This window comes from Erpetoichthys calabaricus, chromosome 18 (assembly GCF_900747795.2).
Source record: "Erpetoichthys calabaricus chromosome 18, fErpCal1.3, whole genome shotgun sequence".
Taxonomy (NCBI): domain Eukaryota; kingdom Metazoa; phylum Chordata; class Cladistia; order Polypteriformes; family Polypteridae; genus Erpetoichthys; species Erpetoichthys calabaricus.
In genome coordinates this window covers 87,838,229-87,864,826 of record NC_041411.2, presented here as the reverse complement: position 1 = coordinate 87,864,826, position 26,598 = coordinate 87,838,229, and the positions used below count along the sequence as shown (strand labels likewise).

General features: G+C 39.6%; 1 protein-coding gene across 1 annotated transcript in view; it reads right to left on the bottom strand.

Moving 5' to 3' along the window:
* Positions 1-26,598, bottom strand: part of LOC114668648 (NUAK family SNF1-like kinase 1) — a 126,112-nt gene that overhangs the window by 7,697 nt on the left and 91,817 nt on the right. The window contains exons 4-5 of the mRNA XM_028824521.2: positions 26,000-26,065; positions 14,248-14,367 (exon numbers count right to left, since the gene is read on the bottom strand). Of these exons, the coding sequence (XP_028680354.1) occupies positions 14,248-14,367; positions 26,000-26,065 (186 nt within the window). The remainder of the gene's footprint in view (positions 1-14,247; positions 14,368-25,999; positions 26,066-26,598) is intronic.

Genomic DNA, 26,598 nt, shown 5'->3' with positions numbered 1-26,598 from the left:
GACTTGTAGATCGTCTAATTCGCGTTACATCAGGGGAAAAAAAAAAAGTAGCGTTTCTTTCCAATGAAGAGGTGTATCCGCGAGAATGAAAAGATTTGTTGTTTGGTGAAAGTGAAATCCTGTGAGAGAAATCATTTCTCATTTGTGTGAATGCTATTGTCAAACACACTTCTTGTAGAGGGAAAGAAATGATATGCACTCAGGGGCAGTTATACTTTGCGTTGGCACGGTGTAATTCCAAACACAGAATCAAAATTCAATGCGATATTGATGAAAAGGTAAAAGTGAAAAGAGATCAAATATATGGACATAGGTGATATGACAGAAGTGCGCTGTGTGAGATGCAGGTCATGCGGCACGGCGGCAGCAGCTGATCGAGCAGAGGAGGTTAAAAAAAAGAAAAAACTATATTTGTTTCCCATTGTATCACAGTTTAAGAGGGAGTTTCAGAGGAGCGACTGCATCTCCTTGGGGTGTGTTCAGCCCCCCTTGGCCAGTCAACCAGAGGCACTAGTCTGAGGAAGACTATTTTTGCACGTTTAAATGTGTTTCTTTTGCTTTCAAGCTGTTTTCAGTTAGGCAGGTTTGGCCACAAGGTGCACCAAAACTCTAACGTTGTTGTTTCATCTTTACACTGTAAATAAGATTTTAGTTAAAAGTGTTCATGAACCGTTCCCTAAACAGAAAATCCACAGTTGCAGTATGCTAAACTACAAAGAAGAGGAAGAATAAATTCTGATTAATGAGCTGTTGGTGTTATATCTGATATGAAGAATGATGAATTCACATTGGAAGGCAAGTTATGTGCTTGAGTTGGTAGAACAATTGCTGTGAACATTTTGTAATTTCCACACGGCATTGACAAGGAAATATATTTTGTCAAGTGTGTAAAATAAATACAGATGTCACAGGTCAATAAACTTTGAATTTATAATACTCCATTACCCCTTAGTATGAAAAAGAGACGACTGCACTAAACTATGAAATTATACACTGTAATGCAACTTTTATTTTATTTTTTTTGCCAAATGGCAGACCTCAATGTGCTTCTGATTTAATGGTTGTAGGATTACAAATGTATAAGTAATACAAATAATATAAATTAAACTTTCAAAAGCAACCACGATCAGTAAGGCTCATAAATATCTGCACACTGAATTATTGTAGAAGAGTAAAAGTCTATTCACTCAAAAAGCAAAATTACGCACATTCAGATTGTATTACTCAAAGGGTAAATGAATCCTTTTGTTTCAGCAGTAAGAACACATAGCGCAAATTACAATAATGTTTAATGCTAAATGAACTTAAAAATAAAACTGCTCAGCTTTCTAGGGATACATAATAAGCCTACATGTTGCGTAAACACTTTGTGCATTTAAAAACGGTTTACTTTAGGTCTTATAGCAACTGTTCACAAGTTTTTATGTAAACACACTAGCATTCTTTTCTCACCATTTAATAAAAACCACCCAGTTTCATAATAAAGAAATTATCTTTTTATGAAGCAGACAGAAAATTTACATTATTACAATAACATCACTAATTTACTTTTTCATTGATAGACTCGCCATGCCATACAATATCGTAAACTGACAATGCATAATGTAATTACCTTTAATAAGCTTGTACTATAATATAGAGGCTGATGTTTTTTACCTTACATTAAACTGGAAAAAGGTGCATGCTGGGTACTAAGTAGTTTCAACAGTTTTTTTCCATAATATGTGAAATACTTTAACTCTGTAGTTCCAAATCTCTACGCCCAGAACCTGATGATGGGACTTTAACACATTTAGTTACCTTTTGTAAGCCTGTACCCCTGCTTTACCATTCCATGTCACCCCTAAGCTGACATCTTTCTTCCCCACCTGAAGCTCTGATACCAATAAAACAAGGACCTAGTCCAAAATTAATGTTAAAAGATAATAGGATTAAGGATACCTAATGTTTTCTGTAAGAGAAGAAAAGGTCTAAGTATAGGTTTTTGAAAGAGAAGATTGTGAAAGCACTGAAAAAGATGAAGGTAAGTAAAGCAGTGAGCTCAACTGGAGTGATGTTGAAAATGCTGAAAGTAGTGGAGGTTCCTGGAGTGGACTTGTTGACGTGATTGTGTATGAAGGGAAGATTACGAAAAAGTGGAAATGAAGTGTCCTTATTTTAGTATACAAAGGAATGAATGCCAGTAATTCGCTGAAGAGTCGGTCATATTGAACAGTCAAGCCTTTGGGGCAGATAATGAAGGTGGTTGAAAGAGTGCTAAAGATAAGTGTCAGGAATCGGTGAAATAGTTTAAAAAAAATGTGATCTTTGTTATCAGATAAATGCAGGAAAAGCAACAGGTAAAAAGAAAGAAACTATTATTCATTTGTAGATCTGCAGTCTTGGTGAAAATGTATGGTTCATATTTACAGTGAAGTCAATGTATAAGGAAGAACGAAAGGTGGTTAGGACAGCATCTGTAGATTGACAACGACATTGAGACTGACAAATATAATGACAAGTGTCATTGTCAAGAAACTTCCTTGGCCAGTTTGAGGTGAAGGTACTAGAGATCCATTCAGAGTTCGATGCTTTTCAATACAATCATGGAGGTGTTGATAAGAAAGGTGCGTGAAGGATTTCCATGGGAACTCTTGCATGCTCAAAGAGAAGACACTGAAGTGGAAAGTAGGTGTAAATTTGAGTTTGGAGAAAGTAGGGAAATTCTGCTACTAGTTGAGTGCAAATGAAAGTGCAGGCACAGTAGTGATAACCAGGGTGACAAGAGAGATGTTGGTGTGAGAACGCATGGAAAAAAACCTGATAGCTTTTCCCAACTCTGACTTCTAAAGGAGTCTTTTTGGTATTAAGTCCTGGGATGCAGCAGATTGCTCCCCTCTGGACAGGTTCAAGTCTTTCTGTGTCTTTTTCTTGTAGTGTGGTGCCCAGAACTGCATGCAGTACTCCTGATGTGGTCTTACTATACAGTCTGAGCATAATATCCCTCGATTTATATTCAACAGATTTCATAACCCACTATTTCATTTGCCTTCATATTACATAGATGGTGAAAATGTCTGTACTGCTGTCAGACTAAAATTGTATGCTTAATCTCTTTTCTATTGATTGTCTGCACTTATATCTTGAAAATCTTGTAGATCCACTTTGTGCCACGCTAAAATGCATAGTTAAAAGGTATGACAGAAAACTGTCCATGTACAGTATGATCAGAAGAAAAAAAAAAAAAAAAACACCATCAGATCTCCATCAGTTAATTTGTGCTATAAGCTCATAATGTACACCGACACGTTAACCTCACTTGCTGCACCCATTTCATTTTGTTGCCTTGTTTTTACTCTTCATCTTAGAGGTCACCCTAACGTATTGCCTCTCTAGTTCAATTCCATCTGCACTTCAGAATATAGTAAAATTTATGTGAAATGCTTTTAAACAACAATCAAATGAAGCATTGTGCATGCCTGAGGGGATGTGGACGTCTAAAAATATGAATATAAAATAAAATATGAATATAAAATGATCAGCTTCATCTATCAAAAACACTTAATCAATGTCTGCATAAAAAAATTGTTCAAGCCTCTTCATAAAAGGGTCTTTGAACCCCAGCAATGAAATCACTTTATTGAAATCACTTTATTGCTAGCATGTGAAACATACCAGAATTGCCTTTGGTTAGGTGCAAAAACATGGAATACAAGACAATACCAACTCAAGACAACACAATTTCAACCCACCATTAATATGATAATGTGCAAACAATACAAATACAAGGTTCTTGAACAAAAACATTTACAAGCTTCAATAGTACCATCAAATAAATAGAAAAATAATACAAAATGATAAAGATATAAAATAATACAAGTTGAACAAGTATGAAATATTTACGAAAAGACAAACAGCATAGTTATCATTTATACAAGAGTAACCCTAGGTAAGTTTATTATTATTTAATATTATTAAATGGTGACCCATCCAGAGTTAAAAAACACTTATTTTCCTTTCCAAACACACTATCAGGCCCTCAGATTTTAAAGGGCGGAGTTTATGAAAGCTGAATGAGGAGTATTATGCTCTATGACCGTGACACATTATTACAAAAGCAGAGCATTAAGCAAATCTGTAGAAAGCAGACATGAGAATGACCAGGTGGATGTGTGGAGTATTATGAAGTGAGAGAAAAATGAATGCAGAGGTAAGAGAAAGACTTGATGTGTAGGTAATGGGTGTTCTGCTGAGGAGAAACAGACCAAGGTGGTGTAGCCATATGGAGCAAAAAGAAAAGGATGACACGGAGGAGGTGACCAAGAGGGAGGCCATAAAGTAGGTGGTTGGAGGTGGTATTAGGTGATGTCAAACAATTAGGTTTCACACACAAAGACAAGTACAGAGTGGGAAAAATACAGTGCATCCGGAAAGTATTCACAGCACATCACTTTTTCCACATTTTGTTATGTTACAGCCTTATTCCAAAATGGATTAAATTCATTTTTTCCCCAGAATTCTACACACAACACCCCATAATGACAACGTGAAAAAATTTTACTTGAGATTTTTGCAAATTTATTAAAAACAAAAAAACTGAGAAAGCACATGTACATAAGTATTCACAGCCTTTGCCATGAAGCTCAAAATTGAGCTCAGGTGCATCCTGTTTCCCCTGATCATCCTTGAGATGTTTCTGCAGCTTAATTGGAGTCCACCTGTGGTAAATTCAGTTGACTGGACATGATTTGGAAAGGCACACACCTGTCCATATAAGGTCCCACAGTTGACAGTTCATCTCAGAGCACAAACCAAGCATGAAGTCAAAGGAATTGTCTGTAGACCTCCAAGACAGGATTGTCTCGAGGCACAAATCTGGGGAAGGTTACAGAAAAATGTCTGCTGCTTTGAAGGTTCCAATGAGCACAGTGGCCTCCATCATCCATAAGTGGAAGAAGTTCGAAACCACCAGTACTCTTCCTAGAGCTGGCCGGCCATCTAAACTGAGCGATCAGGGGAGAAGGGCCTTAGTCAGGGAGGTGACCAATGGTCACTCTGTCAGAGCCCCAGAGGTCCTCTGTGGAGAGAGGAGAACCTTCCAGAAGGACAACCATCTCTGCAGCAATCCACCAATCAGGCCTGTATGGTAAAGTGGCCAGACAGAAGCCACTCCTTAGTAAAAGGCACATAGCAGCCCGCCTGGAGTTTGCCAAAAGGAACCTGAAGGACTCTCAGACCATGAGAAAGAAAATTCTCTGGTCTGATGAGACAAAGATTGAACTCTTTGGTATGAATGCCAGGTGTCACATTTGGAGGAAACCAGGCACCACTCATCACCAGGCCAATACCATCCCTACAGTGAAGCATGGTGGTGGCAGCATCATGCTGTGGGGATGTTTTTCAGCGGCAGGGACTGGGAGACTAGTCAGGATAAAGGGAAAGATGACTGCAGCAATGTACAGAGACATCCTGGATGAAAACCTGCTCCAGAGCGCTCTTGACCTCAGACTGGGGCAACGGTTCATCTTTCAGCAGGACAACGACCCTAAGAACACGGCCAAGATATCAAAGAAGTGGCTTCAGGACAACTCTGTGAATGTCCTTGAGTGGCCCAGCCAGAGCCCAGACTTGAAACCGATTGAACATCTCTGGAGAGATCTTAAAATGGCTGTGCACCGACGCTTCCCATCCAACCTGATGGAGCTTGAGAGGTGCTGCAAAGAGGAATGGGCCAAACTGGCCAAGGATAGGTGTGCCAAGCTTGTGGCATCATATTCAAAAAGACTTGATGCTGTAATTGCTGCCAAAGGTGCATCGACAAAGTATTGAGCAAAGGCTGTGAATACTTATACATGGGATTTCTCAGTTTTTTGATTTTTAATAAATTTGCAAAAACCTCAAGTAAACTTTTTTCACGTTGTCATTATGGGGTGTTGTGTGTAGAATTCTGAGGAAAAAAATGAATTTAATCCATTTTGGAATAAGGCTGTAACATAACAAAATGTGAAAAAAGTGATGCACTGTGAATACTTTCCGGATGCACTGTAATTCTGGAGAAATCAGCTAACCTGCTAACAGCAAAATAAAAGAGGATTATATTACTGTACAAGGCGGCACGGTGGCACAGTGGGTAGTGCTGCTGCCTCGCAGTTGGGAGACCTGGGGACCTGGGTTCGCTTCCCGGGTCCTCCCTGCGTGCAGTTTGCATGTTCTCCCCGTGTCTGCGTGGGTTTCCTCCGGGCGCTCATTTTCTTCCCACAGTCCAAAGACATGCTGGTTAGGTGGATTGGCGATTCTAAATTGGCCCTAGTGTGTGCTTGGTGTGTGGGTGTGTTTGTGTGTGTCCTGCGGTGGGTTGGTACCCTGCCCGGGATTGGTTTCTGCCTTGTGCCCTGTGTTGGCTGGGATTGGCTCCAGCAGACCCCCGTGACCCTGTGTTCGGATTCAGCGGGTTGGAAAATGGATGGATGGATGGATATCACTGTACAAACAAAATATAATATAAAGCTAACTTCTTTCCTATCTAATATACTGTATAGTCTCAATGTCATTCTCAAGAAATTTGCTTGCACAGCGAGTGAATTAGATGCTCTTCCTCATTTGAAGTGCTGAATTCAGAGTGCAAATTACAGTTGGCTTGGCCAGTTGGGCTACCTCTCTGCTGACCAATCAGATTGATGACTATGAGTCTTCTTTTCACAGCGGGGTCTCTATAATTTAGCCTTTCTATATTGTAGAATGTACCTAAAATGCCAGTGCCGGTGTGGTTCCCTATTTACCTGACGAGGTAAGAAGGCGGTATCGTGGCAGCAGAGCCGGCACTAAGCTAAAAATGAAGTGGCTTGCGAGAAAGTGGCGTTTCAAGCCTTCGGTGCCTTCTGTGATTCTGGGGAATGTGAACTCAATCTCAAATAAGATCGACGAACTGGCTGCGCTGGTGAAAAATGTCAGAACCTACAGAGAATGCAGTTTGTTGTGTTTCTGCGAAACGTGGCTAACTAACACCATCCCAGATGCTAATGTGGAGCTACCCGGGTTTAGCACAGTTAGAGCGGACAGAGATGCAAGTACCTGTGGTAAGCACAAAGGAGGAGGACTCGCTCTTTATGTTAATACACGGTGGTGTCACTCTGGACATGTTAAAGTCAAAATCTCCACTTGCTGCAGGGACATCGAACTGTTGGCCATAAGTCTGCGTCCCTATTACTTGCCCAGAGAGTTTGGACATGTCATTGTTGTCATCGTGTATATTCCTCCTTGGGCGGACGTGGAGCTAGCGAGTGACATCATCCATTCTGCTGTTGCTAAGTTACAAACGCAGCACCCTGAGGCGCTTGTGCTAATCGCTGGAGACTTTAACCATGTGACGCTGGACAAAACATTACCTGCATTCTCCCAGTATGTGGACTGCAACACCCGGGGAAATAAGACTATTGATTTACTGTATGCAAACGTTAAAGACGCATACAGTGCCACCCCGCTGCCTGCGCTTGGGAAAGGAGATCATAACCTGGTTCTGCTTCAGCCTCACTACAAACCAAAAGTAAGAGTCCTACCTGTAACCACACGATCATTCAGGAAGTGGACCCCGGAGGCTGAGAATGCTCTGAGAGAATGTTTTGGAACTACAGACTGGGATATCCTGCAGGGATCTCATAGTGAGAACATTGAGGAGGTTGTTGACTGCACTACTGACTACATCAACTTCTGTATGGACATTGTAGTTCCAGTAAGAACTGTACGCTGCTATGCTAACAACAAGCCATGGATTACAAGTGACATCGAGGGCCTTTTGAACCAGAAGAAAAGAGCCTTTAAAGATGGTGATCAGCATGAGCTCAAGCGCGTGCAGAAGGAACTCCGAGTCCAGCTCAGGGCGGCGAAGGAGCAGTACAGGAGAAAGCTGGAGCAGAAGTTGCAGAACAACAGCATGAAGGAAGTGTGGGATGGGATGAAGATCATCACTGGCTGCAGCTCGAAGCGGGGTACCACCATCGAGAGAGACGTGAAGAGAGCAAACCAAATGAACATCTTCTTTAACAGGTTTGACCACCCTAAACCACTCTCACCTCGGAGTACTGCACTCTCTACACATCCTTCTGCTGATACCAACATAGGAGAGACATCCCCACCCACAATTACAGCAGCGCAGGTGAGCAGAGAGCTGAAGAGACTTCGTGCCAGCAAAGCAGCAGGTCCAGATGGAGTATCGCCACGACTGCTGAAGGTCTGTGCATCAGAGCTAGGGGGTCCTCTACAGCGCATCTTCAACCTGAGCCTGGAACAGGGGAAAGTCCCGAGGCTTTGGAAAACATCTTGCATCACCCCAGTCCCAAAGGTATCACGTCCTGGTGAGCTGAATGACTTCCGGCCTGTCGCTCTAACATCACATGTGATGAAGACCATGGAGCGGCTGCTGCTTCACCACCTGAGGCCACAGGTCCAACACGCCCTCGACCCTCTGCAGTTCGCATACCAGGAGAAAGTGGGAGCGGAAGATGCCATCATCTATATGCTACACCGATCCCTCTCTCACTTGGACAGAGGCAATGGTGCTGTAAGAATTATGTTTCTAGACTTCTGTAGCGCCTTCAACACCATCCAACCTCTGCTCCTTAGGGACAAGCTGGCAGAGATGGGAGTAGATTCATACCTGGTGGCATGGATCGTGGACTATCTTACAAACAGACCTCAGTATGTGCGTCTTGGGAATTGCAGATCTGACATTGTGGTCAGCAACACAGGAACGCCGCAGGGGACTGTACTTTCTCTGGTCCTATTCAGCCTATATACATCAGACTTCCAATATAACTCGGAGTCCTGCCACGTGCAAACGTTTGCTGACGACACTGCTATCGTGGGCTGCATCAGGAGTGGGCAGGAGGAGGAGTATAGAAACCTCATCAAGGACTTTGTTAAATGGTGCGACTTAAACCACCTACACCTGAACACCAGCAAAACCAAGGAACTGGTGGTGGATTTTAGGAGACCCAGGCCTCTCATGGACCCCGTGATCATCAGAGGTGACTGTGTGCAGAGGGTGCAGACCTATAAATACCTAGGAGTGCAGCTGGACGATAAATTGGACTGGACTGCCAATACTGATTCTCTGTGCAAGAAAGGACAGAGCCGCCTGTACTTCCTTAGAAGACTGGCATCCTTCAACATCTGCAGTAAGATGCTGCAGATGTTCTATCAGATGGTTGTGGCGAGTGCCCTCTTCTACGCAGTGGTGTGCTGGGGAGGCAGCATTAAGAAGAAGGATGCCTCACGCCTGGACAAACTGGTGAGGAAGGCAGGCTCTATTGTTGGCATAGAGCTGGACGGTCTGACATCCGTAGCAGAGCAACGGGCGCTCAGCAGGCTCCTATCAATTATGGAGAATCCACTACATCCATTAAACAGTGTCAGCTCCAGACAGAGGAGCAGTTTCAGCGACAGACTGCTGTCACTGTCCTGCTCCACTGACAGACTGAGAAGATCATTCCTCCCCCAAACTATGCGACTCTTCAATTCCACCAGAGGGGGTAAACGTTGAACATTATTCAAGTTATTGTCTGTTTTTTACCTGCATTTTTTATTACTCTTTAATTTAATATTTTTTGCTGCTGGAGTATGTGAATTTCCCCCTGGAATTAATAAAGTATCTATCTATCTATCTATCTAAAATATCAGTAATGAAGGAAATGGATCTTACAAGGTTGGATCGCTTTTACATCAATTTTGCCCTTCTCTATTCTCTTCAAGACAGGAATGTCTGTTGAATAAGCCTGCAGTTTTAATTAGTTAAGAAAGCCACACAAAACTCATGATCAGGGAAGTGGGTTGTGATACATCTGAGGTAGACAGGTTACTTAAACTGTTGCTCAAAGTGGAGGAACTTATCCTTGTGGTTTTACATACTTTGTCCCAGCCAACTGTGCTCTTGAATTGAACTGGGTCTCAGGCTGAGCCCATACTAGTGGGCTGACTCGTTTTCTTAACAGTGCTTGCATCAGGACTGCAGTATACCGCGTGCCCTGTTGTGCAAACAAGAAACAGAAACGGAAGTCTTTAGCTAAAGGCCTAGTCCCTATTCCTATCAACTTCCCTGCCATACTTGACTCTCCCAGGAAACCACACAGGAGGAATAATAGACATTTTATAGACTTTTTTAGTAGTCAATGTAATAAAATATCCATGAATGTGCCAGATTTTGCTAAGCACCAAAGCAGAAAGTTTCCACATATCTATTTTGCTGCAACAGGATACAGACTGAATATGTACATTTCACTACTATCAGGGCCTAAACTGAACTGAAATCAAATGTGGGTCACGTTTTGCTGAAACTATAAATACATCTATTCATCCATTGCATTTTCTATCCCATTTACTTAGTTCAGAGTCCTAGAGAGCTGGTGCATCTCCCAGCAGCACCGAGTGCACTTTAATAAATGTAGTCTGGTATAAAACCATGACATAATAAAGCAAACTTCTCATTGTCTTTCAGAAATGGATAAATATGTTAAGAACTGTGCTAAAGAACCCCACATAAATAAATAAATATATTGAAGATTTTTTTTTCTTGTATATACGAGGGTTGTCTGGGTTCAGCGCGGAATTTTATCGTTTGTTGAGTGTCAGCCTGTCGAAACCTGTTCTGCTGTGTAGAGGGATTATTCAAGTGGTTGCAAGTTTTTGTTCAGATGTTTTGCTCCCTCTCTTCCTTCAGAATGAACACGAGAAGCAAACGAACTGAGAGTGCGCAGCCGGCGCTAGCGGCGAAGCTCCCGACTCCGTGCGTGCGTGACTTTCGAGTGATGGTTTTTTACGACTTTTCTGATGGTTTAATCCGCTCGGTGAAACGCACCATGTTTGCCATCTTTTTCAACATCGATGGCATTGTCACGTCAATTCCGCTGATGGAGAGGAAAACTGTGACCTCTGAGTGGTACACCACTCAGTGCCTGCCTGACGTTTTTTCTGTGATGGCTAGAGGCCGGTCCAAGAACTTGCGAAGGCACTTTTTGCATCATGACAATGTGCCAGCCCACACGGCTAATGCGACGAAGCATTTCATTGAAGACAGTGGTGTCAAAGTTTTGAACCCGCCACCCTACTTGCCTGATTTTGCACCATGTGACGTTTGGCTCTTCCCGAAGGTGACAGAACCCCTGCGAGGCCACAACTTCGAAACTCGAGAGGAACTGATTGCAGCTGTCAAAGAACAGCTGGACAACCTCCCAAAGACAGCCTTTCGCGAGTGTTTTGCGCCGTGGGTCAGAAGAGCCCAAAAGTGCATTGACGTTGGCAGTGAATACTTGGAAAAAGTTTAAAAAGGATCGAAGTACATGAGAAAAATAGAAAAAAAAATCCTTGGCTACTTATTTCGAGTGATTCCGCGCGGAACCCAGACAACCCTCGTACACAGTACTCACAACTTTGCATTCATTATTTCTTTTCATTATAGACTAACAGGGCTCAATTGTAAATTTTCACAAAACGATTTGTCTCAGTTCATTTTTGATCTTGTTAAGGATCAACACACCTCACCAATATAGTTCACATGGTCAACCTTACAGTGCCTGGCCCTGATGTTTGTCACAGTGTCCAGTTACTTGACTATAAAAGACTAATACTTTAATGTTTTTTGTTTAAAGTGGATTACGAACTTAATTCATAAGGCTGCAATGACATAAACTTTCAATTTTATTTTTCTTCTTCACATGCACTTTCTTTATAGTGCTTCAGGCAGACGTCTTGTCTTACTGCAACATATTTATGTCAGAAAAGTTGAAATAGCTAAAGCTGGATGTTTTGTTTTCAGACTTGACACTAATGGGCTTCCTGGTGGAGTGGGTGAATAAACCTAGCGCTCTTTTCAGGCATGTCCTTTAATTGTTCCGATAGATCACTCCTCACTTAAAAAAGAGAGGCCGTCTCTGGACAGTTTCCGAGCCATTATCTTAATGCACAGGCATGGTAATTTTTCTAAACATTACTACAGCCCAGACAGGGTAATGCTTAAAAGGCTTGGGTATTTTTTTTTTTTTTTTTGTGTGTCTCACGCTTGAATTTAGTTCACATTCCATCCCTATCATTTTAACCATACAGAGCAGCAAAACGTGTGTGAAAAACATTATTTTACTTTGTGAAAATTTAGTACGGTTATTAAGGTCCTTCCTCTGCCTGCTTTTGTAACTCTTTTACCTTAGTATTCAAATCCAAACTAAAATCTCACCTTGTTTGTTTTGTAAGCATTGTTTACCTTTATTTTTATTATTATGGATTTAAATTGTTTTCTATTCTGGTACTGGTTATTATGATTTATGTGACATTTACAGTGTATTCAGTTTTACTGTTCAAATTCTATTAGGTAATCTAAAAGAGGCATTTTTGTAAATTACTTTAGTTAAATTAGATTAACACATTAATTTTAACTCCATCTTGTACTTTTTTTATCCAAAGTATTTAGCTAAAAGACAATGCACAGTAATCATTATCATTTATTTTCTCTCTTTTGTATTGCTTGTCTAGTAATCATAAACTTTTCCCAGGGTTCCAGGTTAGCTGTTGCATTGCAACTTTAGCTTGCATAAAGGGGATGTGGGGAGGATTATGGTTGTGTGGTGATATAATGTAATGGGCGCTGCCACACCTATGGTGTCTAGTTTAGAACATCCTTCTCCCTTCAACAACACATCGTCCTTCCTCTGGCTAAACTCCATCTTCCCTCCTCTCTCTGTCAAAACAGCACCAGTCTTGCTGCAGGGAGTAGGGCAGTTTTTATTGCAAAACTCCATTCTTCCTCCTACCACTTTATAACCAGATCCATCCTTAAACCTCCCAGAAAACGCCATCAGCTCTCCAATGAGACTTTCCTACTTCCAGCTGCAATGTGCCATCCTTTCTCCCAACATTTCAAAACCCCATCTATCCTTTGACCACCCACTTGTGACCTCGGCGAAAATCCCTCTCCTCCCTCCTACCTCAGACACAAAAACAAGAGAAAAAGCAAACTGGGCGCTTCAGAAGGGGATGTGGTAGACTTCAATCATTTTTACATGGACGAAAATCAACATGTGCCAAATGTTTACTACTTGCCAATCATTACAAAGAAATTACGCATCTGTTCAACTTTATTTCAAGCTTCACATCACTTTTCTCATTTACTTGGGTAGGAATACATTTTAGACAGTCAACCGTGTTAATTTCCTTTATAACTTTTTTCTTTGAAACTCCTGCATATTGCAGCTTCATTGTGCCTTTGTTTTTATAATGTTCCTTGAAACTTGCATTTTTATAATCTGATTTTTACAAATTATGAATGAATTAAAGTGTGATACAATGGCATTTACTTTTCTGACATCATGTAAATGTGATGGTAGAAACTGGAAGTACTCATAATGTGTCATTCCTAAATTACACTATTTATAGAATTATTGCAATGTAAATATTCTACAAATTCTTAAATTTTATTTTATACAGGGTGAGTCAAAATTATGTTAACACTAATGGATTATTTTTATCTCGACCACACCTTTCCAGGTCGATGGACAGGTCGTGGTGGACTATTGCCATGGCCTCTGCAGTCCCCTGATTTGACACCCTGTGATTTCTGGTTATGGGGTATGGTGAAGGAGCGCGTGTGTAGCAGGAAAGTTTGTGACATCAATAACCTGAAGGACAGAATATGTACTGTTGTATCATTTATTCCCCGTGAAATGTGTGTCCAGGCTTTAAAAGGTACTGTTGCTCGTCGGTTTTTGATGGCGAGCAGGTTAAGACATTCCTGTAAATCATCTTGCACATATGATGTATGTGTGAATAAATTGTTGCCGCCATTCAAATGTTAATAGAATTTTGACTCGCCCTGTATATTTCAATTTTTTATTTTTTTATCTTTTCACTACATTTTAAGGTGGATTGTAGTTAAAGATTTGGTTATGCGTTCTAATCATATGCATGTTCCCCCTTCATTCATGTTTTCCTTGTCTCCTTACATATTCCAAAAACATGCTGTGAAGCTAATTGATCGCTGACATTTTTGTAGTCCCAAGGTTGCATTTTGTTTTGTCCTTGTGTATCACGAGACAGATTGTTGTTCTACCTAACAGGTTTCAGCCTTAGACTATTAATTGCGAAAATAAGTTTCGGCTACCATGCCATGCAGAATGACCTTACTACTACTACTACTACTTACTACTGCTACTGCTGCTGCTGCTACTACTACTACTACTACTAGTGACCCGGTGCCCCTCACAAATTCATTCCCACATGCTGACTTACTTCAGGTCCGTGGTAGGGAAGTCCATTGACAATCTCAGGTGAGGCATACAAGGGGCTCCCACAGTACGTCTGTAACATTTGACTCTTTTTGAAATGAGTTGAAAGTCCAAAGTCTGCCAACTGATTGAGAAGAAAAGAAACAGTAGCATTTCATTAAACTTTGATAATTTCCTGCCTTTTTCATGTACAGTAAAATTTGGAAGAACAATCTAATAGTGTTTTATTTAATACATAACTGCAGGATAACTCAATACTTTATTATTATCTTTATTGCTAAGTATTAAGTAAATATTTAGATACATTTCTTTAAATTATCTACAAACAGAAGTAAAAACGCTGCCACCTCTGAGATGTTTAGACATTACCTAATGCAGAAAAATATAGCCTTGCCAAAAACCATTCATTTCAGTCTCCACCGCTCCCTTATTGGGTAAGAAAGTCAGTTAACCTGTCAATGTTCTCGCTTTAGAAATATGGAAACAACTGAGCCATACAGATTTTTAGTCCCCTTTGAATTGCAGCATTCAGTTATAATATGAACCCTAGGCAAGGAACAGGTGTACAGAGAATAATAGGGGCTATACAAATGACCAGGAGCTCAGAGGAACAGGAACTGGCAGGATTGTTGTCTAGTTACAAACAGGAATCAGAAAAACAAAAGTAGTCCTCCAAACAGATAGTCGAAAATAAAGGTTACAGTGTCCTCTGACAATCTTTACTGTTTGCATAAAGAAAAGGGTCTGAATGCTTGGAAATCAGATGAATAGAATGACATCACATGTCACATGACCTGAAATAGTCGACTTTAAACAATATGGCTGCAGCTATGCACAGGTTGACAGTACTGTAATTGGTGGCAAGCATACAAAGACAAGGAACAAAATGGCATTACCAGAATCACAATAAAAATAATTAATAGCCATTTATTGAGCTTGCTCCATAGTCCAGTTGTCTCTACTGTATTCATATCCTTTGAATTACAAGTGAAAGACAATAGCTATATGTATCCCAAAGAAGACATGCAAAAAATTCATCTGTCCACATTCAGTTTTACCAAAGCCACACACACTACACATAAAAGCAAATTCACAATCTACTCACATGTCGAGCATTACTCTCCAGTCTCAGTGTACCAACCCAAATCCCAGACACAACTGCATGGGCACAAGTCCCGGGTTCAGTGCAAGGTGTATTACAGTAATAATACCTTACACAGGCTTCTTTCTCCACAGTCTCACAAACTAATACACTTGTATCTAGTTTCTTCCTTCCTTTTGTCTCCTCCACTCCTCCCACGTAAGCTCTGTCCTTCTTCCACCCAACTCTAACTCGCCTGGGTGAGGCAGAGCAGTCCATTTCATAACAGGCCCAGAAGTACTCCTGGTGCTAGAATATACTTCGTTGGCAGCACTCCCTGGCAGCACCCACAAAACCCAACAAGGCTGCACCCAGCGACTCCAGTTCCCAGCATGCCCTGTGGGTATCATACTAGGTACCAAAGCCCAGGGATGCTGCCATCTAGTGTATCAGGGAGAAAAAGTGTCCACAAACCATTGACTCCCCCCAGTCCCACTTCATCCTAGCTGTGTTGCCAGTCCACGCACACTGTCCATTACAAAACTACAGGCATTTTCGTTAAGAATAGATGAACATATCTGTATACTTGTTAAATTACCCTTCATTACTTACTCACAGCCCCATTACCTGCAAGCTTTAAAAACGAGAAGTACAAATGATTACTATTTTCAATTGTTTATTTATATTTTATATTCAGAATTATGTTGAAAAAGAACTTGACCCGCAAAAGAATTATTACAGAATGTCAGCTGCTTTGAATAGCATACTGTAATTCATCAAAGACAAAACTGACCAGACCAAGCAATTAAAGGAACAGCTCAGCTCTTCCAGGTTACACTGGCATCTTCTGTGGAAAATGTAGTACATCAGTATCATGCCATGCTACAAGATTAAACGTCTTGTTTAAGTGGTAAAATGTACAGGTTTTCATGTTACAGTTTATAAACACACATCATGACCAGCAGTAGTCACTCACAGTGCGTTTCAAATAGATGTTATACTGCTTAGACCAGGGTTTCCCAAAGTTTTCTCTGTGGTGACACACTTTCTGTAACCAAAAAACATCCTAAGGCACAGCACTATTTTATTAACCACAAACTTCTTATATCTCATACGCATGCTCAACTGTCCAAAAGGACCAGACTACAAAAGAAGCAGCTCCAAGATCAGCATTCGCAGACACAGCACTTAGAGAGCACTTTGGTGGCATCTCCCAGCTGCTTCATCCCTTTGATTGCCACCCTGTGCTTCAAGGGCAACTTGTACAGTATGCCCACTATCTACTTGCCCCGTGACACATGCTGGCGATCACACACCCAGGCAGATGGATTCAAGCAGCTAGGAGTCACATCCGAAGTGCTCCAAGTGCAACATGGCGATTTTGGAGCTGCTTTTATGCCAGCTCCTCCAGGCAGTCCTGTTCTTCTCAGACAGATCTCAACCTCCTGTGGAGCTTCTCCTACTCAGGCACTACACTATTATTTTCCCAGCACAACTGGGTAGCTCTCACGGTGCCCCATTGTGCCATGGCCCACTGGTTGAAAAACGCTGGCCTAGACTAACATTAAACTTTCTTCTTTGTCTAACAAAATAATCAAAGCCATCTGCAGCATTAAAAGTATATATTCAGATCGCCTGCATTTATCGTATCCGCCCAAATCACATACCATTAATCTAAGTCTTCCTATTTCTTTAAATCTACAAGGCAGAATATTTATTCACAAATTCTACATCATGCTGAAGCAATTCTCTCCTAAAACATTTGAAGTGGTGTAGTAACAAAAGCTATTTTGAAACCAAAACAGCATGCAATGAGTTAGAGGGAAAATAAATGATGTATTAATTGACATGGTGACTCCAAGAGATTTGACTCTGGAATATTAATATAATATGTCAGGTCTTAGCTACTTTACTAATGAAGAGCTTGCCAAAACTGTGCTTAATGATTTTTTAATGTTATGTTTCATATCCTTCCATGTTAACAGTGAATTTAGGAAATTACAGGTCTTACTGAAGTGCTGGCCAACACAGCTACTTTCGATATTCTGTAATCTAAAAAGATTGCTTTCGGGCATACACATTAATGAAGTGCTTTCCCTTATACTGGACATTCAAAATGAACCAGTGCAGTCAAACCAAAAATAAAGCCTGCTGGGCACCACTAGGCAGCATTGTATTACTAATTCTGCTTTCAATATACTGTAAAACTGTGTTTTTGGTAAATGGAAAAGAAAAATAAGAAGAGCAAGCAGTTACATTAATGTTTAATAACTCAAACTATTACTCACATTCTTTTCCTGTCCATAAGAAATTAGATTCTAGGACCATGAAAAAGCTTTCCTTAGAGGATTATCACCAACACTATCAAATACTTCCTGAGTAATTCCTGCTGTTATAAACACACAGGCGATGCTTAGTTCCTTAGTGTTCCATAAACAGTTATATGTTTTAATAATAATAGTCTGAGAATCTTAATGTCTTATGTGTTTGTTTCTTTAAGATTACAGTGTGTTTTTGCCTTAACAGTAAACGTGAAATGTAAGCCTCGTTTGATCTTTTAGCAAACATGTAGGTATAGCTGAATCCTTGAAATTCCTGGCATTCCGGCAAAGATTTCCAAAATCTGACACACCTCCCATAAAAGGAAAGGAATGGAATAAGATTTCTTATTTTAAAAACAGGCACTATATTTTTAGATGGCAACAGACTGCAGCAGTGCCCCACAACCCCATCCTTTCAATAATATTCCCAAAATATGCTTCCTGCTCCTCATAATTCTAAGACTGAAGGCCTAAACTGCTTTATCAATATTAAATTCATCCATGGTATTGAAGCTAAAAGTTAAAGAACCATCTGGCCTGTCAATACATATTGTATGTTTTGCTCCTCTAAGGTAAAAACAGTTGAACAGAATAATTATTTCCAATTAACTGTTTTTTTCACTATAGACAAATATCTTTAATGACAAAAGAAAAGCAAAGTTTAGGTAAGCAGCCATTCAGAAACTTAGCTAAAAGCCTTTATTCTTTCATTGAGGCTGCTTATTACTATTAATAGTCTGAAAGCACTTAACTAAATATAGTACCCTGGGAAAAGGATGAAAAAAAATCATTACTTACTTTAAAATTAGTTTTCTGATGAAAATGGCAGTCTTTTCAATGCCAATGTTCATTCCCTTGTGGGCAAACAGATTGATATGTGACCTAGTATTTAATTCCTCAGGATCCCAGAAACTAACATCATATTTGTAATTACTGTACAATGTCTTCATCTCCCTCCTTTTTCACTTTTATATATCAAAAATAATTAAATTGTAGGTACACAACTGATTGATGATGATCTTTCGTCAAGAGCTCTTAGTAATTATAGGCATGTCTAGTGTCAAAAGGGATTACACACCTGCTTTTACAAGAAATGTATTTTCTTTTATATCAATATTTCTTTTCTTTTATATTTATATATATTTATTTGTTTATATATATTTATATTCTTTTATATTTATATTTTGCTCCTGGTGGACTTGCTAGAGTTGTGGCCCACCTTCAAACAGCATGCGAAGTCAATGTTTTCTATTCTGCTTAAAAGCAAAATAAAAGAGAAATACAGCAGCACTCTATGGACATGAAAGACAAAGGGATAAGCACAAAACAAGAGCCAAAAGAAATTAAACCTGTCATTGCAACTTTGAAGTATGCGTAACGCTGTAAAAATGTAATATAGCCCGCTATGAATTCCATCACAGACTATAACAAGTTTAATTTGTGAATGAGCTGCCACTTTTGTAGCTGACTGTCATGCAGATATCGAGGATATGCTGAGGGACAGCTTTGAGTGTTGCATTCTGGCTAAAATTTGAAAAAGTAAATATTGTGCACATAGTAAAAACTCAAAGGACAACTGGTCACAAGAAGATAACATTTCATAACACACAGGAAGGATATTCCATTTGTTAATGCTGCTAACATTATGTATTTTATAACACCTTGTGGTGAGAAAACTGAACGCCTTTTTACTTTGCCATTCATAAACAGAAATGAGTCAACGTCACTGTTATAGTGAGCATGGGATAGGTGCTATATAAATAAAACATTTTATTACAGCAAAATTATAGCAAGGTGACAGACAAGAACTTTCCATTTACATGTTAGCTTGGAGGTAATCTATGTATAATGAGAATATCAGCTTGCTAAAGAAGTCTCTTACACTGATGTGATGTTATGATCTTGATCTTATGTTAAAGAGAAACGTACTGTGTGAATCTGTAAAGTTCTTCTGCTCATGCCTGCCTGTGTAACTAAGACATTTTATACCATTTGTATCTAGTACATTTACTATGGAAATGAGATCATATGATATTTAAATATTTTAAATTATCATATTACCGTATATACTCGCGTATAAGTCGGGTCTTAAAACCCAAAAAATCGATCATAAAATCAGTCCCCGACTTGTACACCCATTTAAAAAAACGACAAAAAAAAATTAACATCTTCTTGGCTCCTCCAGTCTCACACCAGTTTCTCACACACATCAAATTTTGTTGCAGCAGCGCAGTTACCAATTTCTTTCACCACTTCAATGACTTTTAATTTAAAAACAACTACATATTTTCTTCTGATCGAACGCTCCATCATAGATAAGGGATGCTCTCATAATAAATGTGTATGAGGGTGTGAGATACAAAAAACACAAATCAGTGCAAACATCGCTTCGGAACAGTTCGGGTATTACCATGTGGTCACGTAGGCAAAATACATAGAAAAAAAAGGCAGTATGCGCCGTGGTTACTCTCTCAGGTGGGCATTAGCATATCATAATCTCTTGGACCAATAGCGTGAGTTTTCCCACATTCGACTTATAGAACCGACATTATAAAAGTATCGGAAATTGTACTGTAAAATCAAGCCCTGACTTATTTGCGGGAGAACAAACAAACAAAGTATATATGGTAATATATATATATATATATGGTAATATATATATATATATATTATATATATATATATATAAATAAAAGAGGTCCTATTTAGTGATCAGATATTTCCCTAATACTTTTCATCTGTTTTAACTATTTTGGAATCTTTTGATCTATAAAGAGTGTAACAGATTGAGGCTTTGTCCACCTCTTGACCCCTCAGGTACCACTCTGAACACCAGGTGACTGTATAATTACTATTTATTTTATAATTAAACCGTGCACAAAGCACTCCCCACACCACACTACTCATATACTACACAATTCTCTCTCGCTCTCCAACCAATCCTCCTCGCCCAGACACTTCGCCCTCCTACCTCCCAGCTCAGCTCAGTGTCTGGGCTTTCCCACAGTCCTTTTATATCCCCTGACCCGGAAGTGGTTCCTGGCCAAACCCACAAGTCCTTATTCCCTCTGGGTCAGGGTAAACATTCCTTTTCTTCAGCCCGGGAGCACGTTGTTCCTTCCTGTCACATAATGATGACGCACTCCCGGGTTATAGGGCACATAAGAGCCCACTAGCCCCCCTACAGCGACTCCCGGTGGCCCCCAAGGTATCCAGCAGGGCTGTGTATATAAACTACAAAGTCCATGAGGCCCTGCTGGAACTCGGGGCACGATCATGCTGTCCGGAGGGCTCCTCCTGGCGGCCTGGGGGTGGCGACCGGAGTCTGTAGCCGGCCGTCCATCACAAGATATAATGTGCGCTTCAGATTATATAATTTATCTGTATGTTGGTGGGTGCAGGCTGATGTGATTCTTAATTTACGCAAATAATCCCAGTTTATTTAAGATCAATGCATTTACATATTTGCCAGTCTGCATAGAGAATCCACCTGTTGATGTGTAGGCTCCATTGGGTCCAATGTTATAATAAAGGATGTCCGATTCCTGACTCATTGCAATACTGATCTCTGTTGTTATTTAAGAACATTTTAAAAGACAATTTCCAAGACACTTTATCTGCTGAAAACTCTTCTGTCTATGTCTCGATGAATCTTGGATAGAAAATACGTTTTCAATGTTCCAGTTGATGAGATAGATGCAGAAAAGGACTAACTCACTAGGAATAAACCCAAATGGGGTTCTCTTTGTTAAAAAGTGTCTTCTGCTAATGCCATTAGATTTTGGTTAAGCATTAAGTTTCACAGGTACAATCAGACGTCTAAAGCTTTTTAATGTTTAGTTTGCACTTCATACTATAATTTATAAAGTAAAATTTATAGTAGGTAGGTTTATAGCAATTACATTAACATTTTACTTAGCAAGCTAGTTTAGATGTTTATTGTTATTTAGACATCCAGCAATGCTGGTATTTTTTACGGCAACTTTTTTGAGAGAAGTATTATGACAATCACTGCTGCGTTTAATATTTTTGCTATAGCTACATAAATAATATTCTTTACTTACTCAAAACATGACTTTCTGTTTTAAAGAACAGATCCATTTTCTTTCTTTTTATTTGTGTATGCTCTGTGTGGTATTGTCCAGCCATTCATTCTCTAACCTACTTAGTCCAATTAGAAGAGGCAGCGCCTACTCCAGGAGTGTCAGGCACCAGGCAGAATTAACTTTGAATGCAATGTGATCTCACACATGTCGCTTGCTCACTTACTCCTGACTAGTTTAGAGCTGCCCATCAGCTTGACACGCATCTTTGGGAGGTGAGTTTAAAAGTAAAGTACCCAGAAAGTAATCCACACTGATACAGTAAGAACGTGCTAACTCCACAGAAACAGTGTCCAGGCTGGGTTTTGAACTCAGTCTCTGAGGAGTGTGAGACATCAGTATTAATTGTTGTGAACCTGTGATCTGTGGTCTGGAAAATGCATTATCAACCCTTCCTTTATTATCAGAACCAGCAAATGTGTGGGATAAAAAAGGAAAATGATCACCCCTGACACCGGTGAATTGTCAGTGGTCACACCAGTGAGTCAGTCCTGGATATTACAGAGTCTGTAGACATTTTCTTAGGAATATTGACTATTGCCAGAGGAGTAAACTATTCACCTTGACCCCAGTGCTAAATTTGTGGTATGTCTACAAATATGCGTACCACTCAAAGAAGGGGTTATGGAGCCAAAAGATTTACCCATTGTGCTTGTTGTAGTGGAGCAAACTGTGCACAGACAAGTGCTTTCTGTATATCTCAACACATCTGACCTGCAAAGACTAAATGTCCAAAAATATTTTAAAGTATTTAAAAGCTAAAAATCCTTTTTTAGGCTTGTGTAGGTCGAGGGAGTCAAGTAGATTTTGGAGTCAAGCTGCCTGGGGTGAGGTCTGTTCTGGTTGGCTACATATGGGTAAGGCCTATTCTGACTTTTGGGGTCTGCTTTGGAGGTCTCACACAATTTTCACTATGTCTGGCACTGTACACCATAACAAAGCAAAGGTCATTTGCCAGAAGTACTAACTAAATAAGCATACGCTAAACTTTTTATTTTTCGGTAAACACAGATGAATAGGAAGTGCTCATTGTGACCTTTTTACCCACGATGTTGTGATGTTGTGGCCTAGCACTTCCAGGTTGATTACCTAGCAAGATAGCAACAACCACTCTACAAAATGGCGGTGCCCATGATAAACAAAATGGTGTCATGGAAAAGTCATCAATTCAACTTTTTAAGAATACTTTCTAGAAGCAAACTAAAGTCAAATCCAAAATCCTTGGGTTAAGGTAAACTATGCATATAGTTTCAGAAAACACCTTAAGAAAAGAACATAAAACAAAGAAAATGCAAATCGTAACAGATGTAGCATACCAAAGACCTTATTACAAGAGAATCAGGAGAGGTTTAGCCTATTTTGGCCACCACAATGAAGTAACATATCATGCTGATGCACTAAAATATGTTTTGCTCTACTGTAATATAATAAGGTCATTGGCTATGCATCCAAATCCCCCAAGGAGAGTGAAATTGGTTAAGGCACGCTCATGTTTAAAAAGAACCACGGGGTATGCTATCTTGATGAAGTGTAAGCATTTTCATATGTGTATTTGTGATATTCATTTTGATTTTCCTCACGATAAACCACTTGCACTACCACAAAATACATTAGAATGCCAAGGATGATCCTTTAGCTCCAGATATTTGATATCTTGATAATGCACTAGCCAAGCGAGGACATACCTGTGGCAAGCGTGCTGTTCTTCTACCATAAGACCACAGCCACAAATGGCACATAGTTTATGGCAGTCTGCCTGTGACTAAGTAACATGTAGCTAAAGGAGACTTTAACCATACAACAAGCAAGACCAAATGAGGAGAAAGTGCCCTCATAGTCGCAAAGATGATAAAAATCTTTTTTTTTTTCTCACTTCACTCTTCAACAGAGATCATGCCCCCTCATTCATGTCAGTCAACCTGGGATGGAAAAATGTAAACAGAGTTCATGCTACTTTATGTATTGTTATGGAATGTGCTGTCAGCAATATCGAGGAGAAAATTAGAAAGTTTTTCACTTGCCTAGGTTACCATTTCCCAAAAAACAAAACATTCCATATAGACTATGTCGCCCAGAATAATTCATACAGTATTTTTATATTAGACCACTACAGCAAGCATTTGACATATAACAGGCTTTACAGTACGACGTCTATAGACATGATACACATATAGAAAGCAGCCTGGCAGATCAGGAAATATCTCATTAGGCAAATGCCTCCAATTAGAATAGTTGGAGCCTTTTGCCAATGTACACATATTTGCTCATTTACAGCATTCCTGCATTACCCTCAAAGTACAGTAATGGTCTTACTAAAAAAAAAATAAAATGTACAGATAGTAAAGGCAGAGCATACCAGAGAAGGAGAGACCATCACAGTAACCTCTTATAATACCACAGTGCTGTTATTGACACTTTGAACAGGAACAGATGATTCACTTTCTACACTCAACACACTAAAGTTAACACCAGCAGCTTTAATATGAGGTCATGGGATAAAAATGAACACATGCAAGAAGGAAACAGAGGCACCAGTGTCAAAACAGACACCATGATAGGACATAATCCAGCAACACAAGCACTGCAAACCAACAGCTATCACACAGCCAGCTGACGTGGAACTATCTTATGTGCACACTGAAGAAGGCCTTGAACTGGAAATGAGCTTCCTATAGAGAAGTGTAAATAGTGCAATAATTATTGATACACAATGAGCAAACTAAGAGTGAGGTTGTAGTTGAGGCACCATACCACAATGCATTTAAAATACCTTACTAACTTACTAAACCTGTCGTCACTTCAGTCAGGAACTCTCGTCCAAAGTCCACCTTCCACTCTCCAAATTTCATCTTTATATGACATGTGGAGATCTGGATTTTTTTCTACTTAATATTTCAGTTCACATATAAAATGTGTTTATTTTACACTTAACCCGACTCTTTTGTATTGATATGGATGGTGTTGTGTGATTTATCATCTCTCAATAAAGGGATTTTTTTTTTTTTTGCACTGTCCACTTTGTGATAAAGAGGATGGTAGAGTAAATAGGAGCACATCTTCATTGTCTGTGATGGGTTTGAGGCAAATACTGGACTGTTCCTAGGTGTTTTTAGTTCATCTTTACTTTTATGGGCTTTAGGACGATTTACCATATAATCTGTCTATGTATATAAAATCCAACGTCTGTCTGTCTGTCTGCTTTTCACGAGAGAACTACTTAATGGATTTAGATCGGGTTTTTTTCTAGAATTTGCATGAACATTCCAGTTGATTTTGCGACTTCTCTCATCGCGCCAAATATCATAGTTTGCTTGCAGGAGCGATTTATTTGGACTAATCCAAGACAAAGGCTGCGGGCTGAGGGGAGGGGGAGGCAGGACCTCAGAAGTAGGGAGCCTGCCATGGCCCTCCTCACTCATGCGCCAGTCTCCATTCAAGTCACTCTACCTCTCGCCACGTGTTCGAGTGTACCTTGCCTCTGCTTAGCCAGCAATACCTGTTTGTTCAGCAGACATTATCATCTAGAGATTGTTAAAGAGTAACGTTTGACGTTTCTAGAGATTGTTAAAGAGTAACGTTTGACGTTTCTAGAGATTGTTAAAGAGTAACGTTTGACGTTTCTAGAGATTGTTAAAGAGTAACGTTTGACATTTTGGAGAGAGAGAGCACAGCTAGGTGTGTTTTAGAGGGTACCTGCTGACTGCCAGAGATATCACGGCCACGTGCTCTTCTCCCCACATGGGGGACGCTCTCCCAACAGAGCTAAATATGATCAGATACAATGGTAACATTTCACGTTGGAGCATACCTACCTTCCATTTGGCTAGAGATACCTTGACATCTTTTTATATTTTTGGCAAAGAGATCACAGCTACATTCTCGCCCCTGATAGCAAAACCAAAAATATTGCATATCAAGAGGCCCTCGGATATGAAATCTATCAATATAAATTCTTCTCAATACAAATTATTACGTTTTTTTTTATTATTGATTTTTAAAGTTTTTCCTATTTCACTACTATGAGGGCAGAGCCACAGGGGACAGCCAGTATTATATAATCTTGTAGTAAGCATGCTTTGATATTAATTTTTTTATGGTTTTTATAGCTTTATGTGATGCTGTGCTATATGAAAGATGTTCTATAAATTACTGTGCACAATTGATAACCTAAAAAAATATGTACTAACACAATAATATAGTTAAAGAACATGTTAAAACATTGCAACATGTAATAAATTACATTTGTCTTACCTTAACACTGTAGTCTTCATCAAGCAGAATATTCTCCAGTTTCAGATCCCTGTGAACAATGTTGTTCTACAAATTGAAAAAAGGAGCAATTAACAAAAAAAGGCATGCTCACTTGTTCAGATCCTATCTAGCCCAAATATTTTATAGAATGTTATTCCTTTTACCACAAAAAAATTAACCAGATTAAGAAAATTAACCCGATTTCTGCAATATACAGTATTTAGCTTGTATGACAATATCACACCATAATTTGCTGAAGATTTAGACATTAATGTACTGTATGTTAGCCCATTCAATGATGAAAAAAATATTCATATAATAGTTTTCAGACCTAAATTAATCCAATTAGGCAAAATTTGTAACAAAGCATTTGACATCTCGTAGAGGCACCCTTGTCCAGGGTTGATTCCTGTCTTTAACCTGATGCTGCTGGGATTGCCTTTGGTACCTGTGATTGTAAAATACTGAAACCTGATTTAATAACGGATTGATGGATTATTATTTAACATTTATATTACCAAAATGCCTTTATGAAAAAAGTATTCAACAAACAGACAACATGCCCATTTATCTGTGGGCCTGAAATTTGTATACTATAT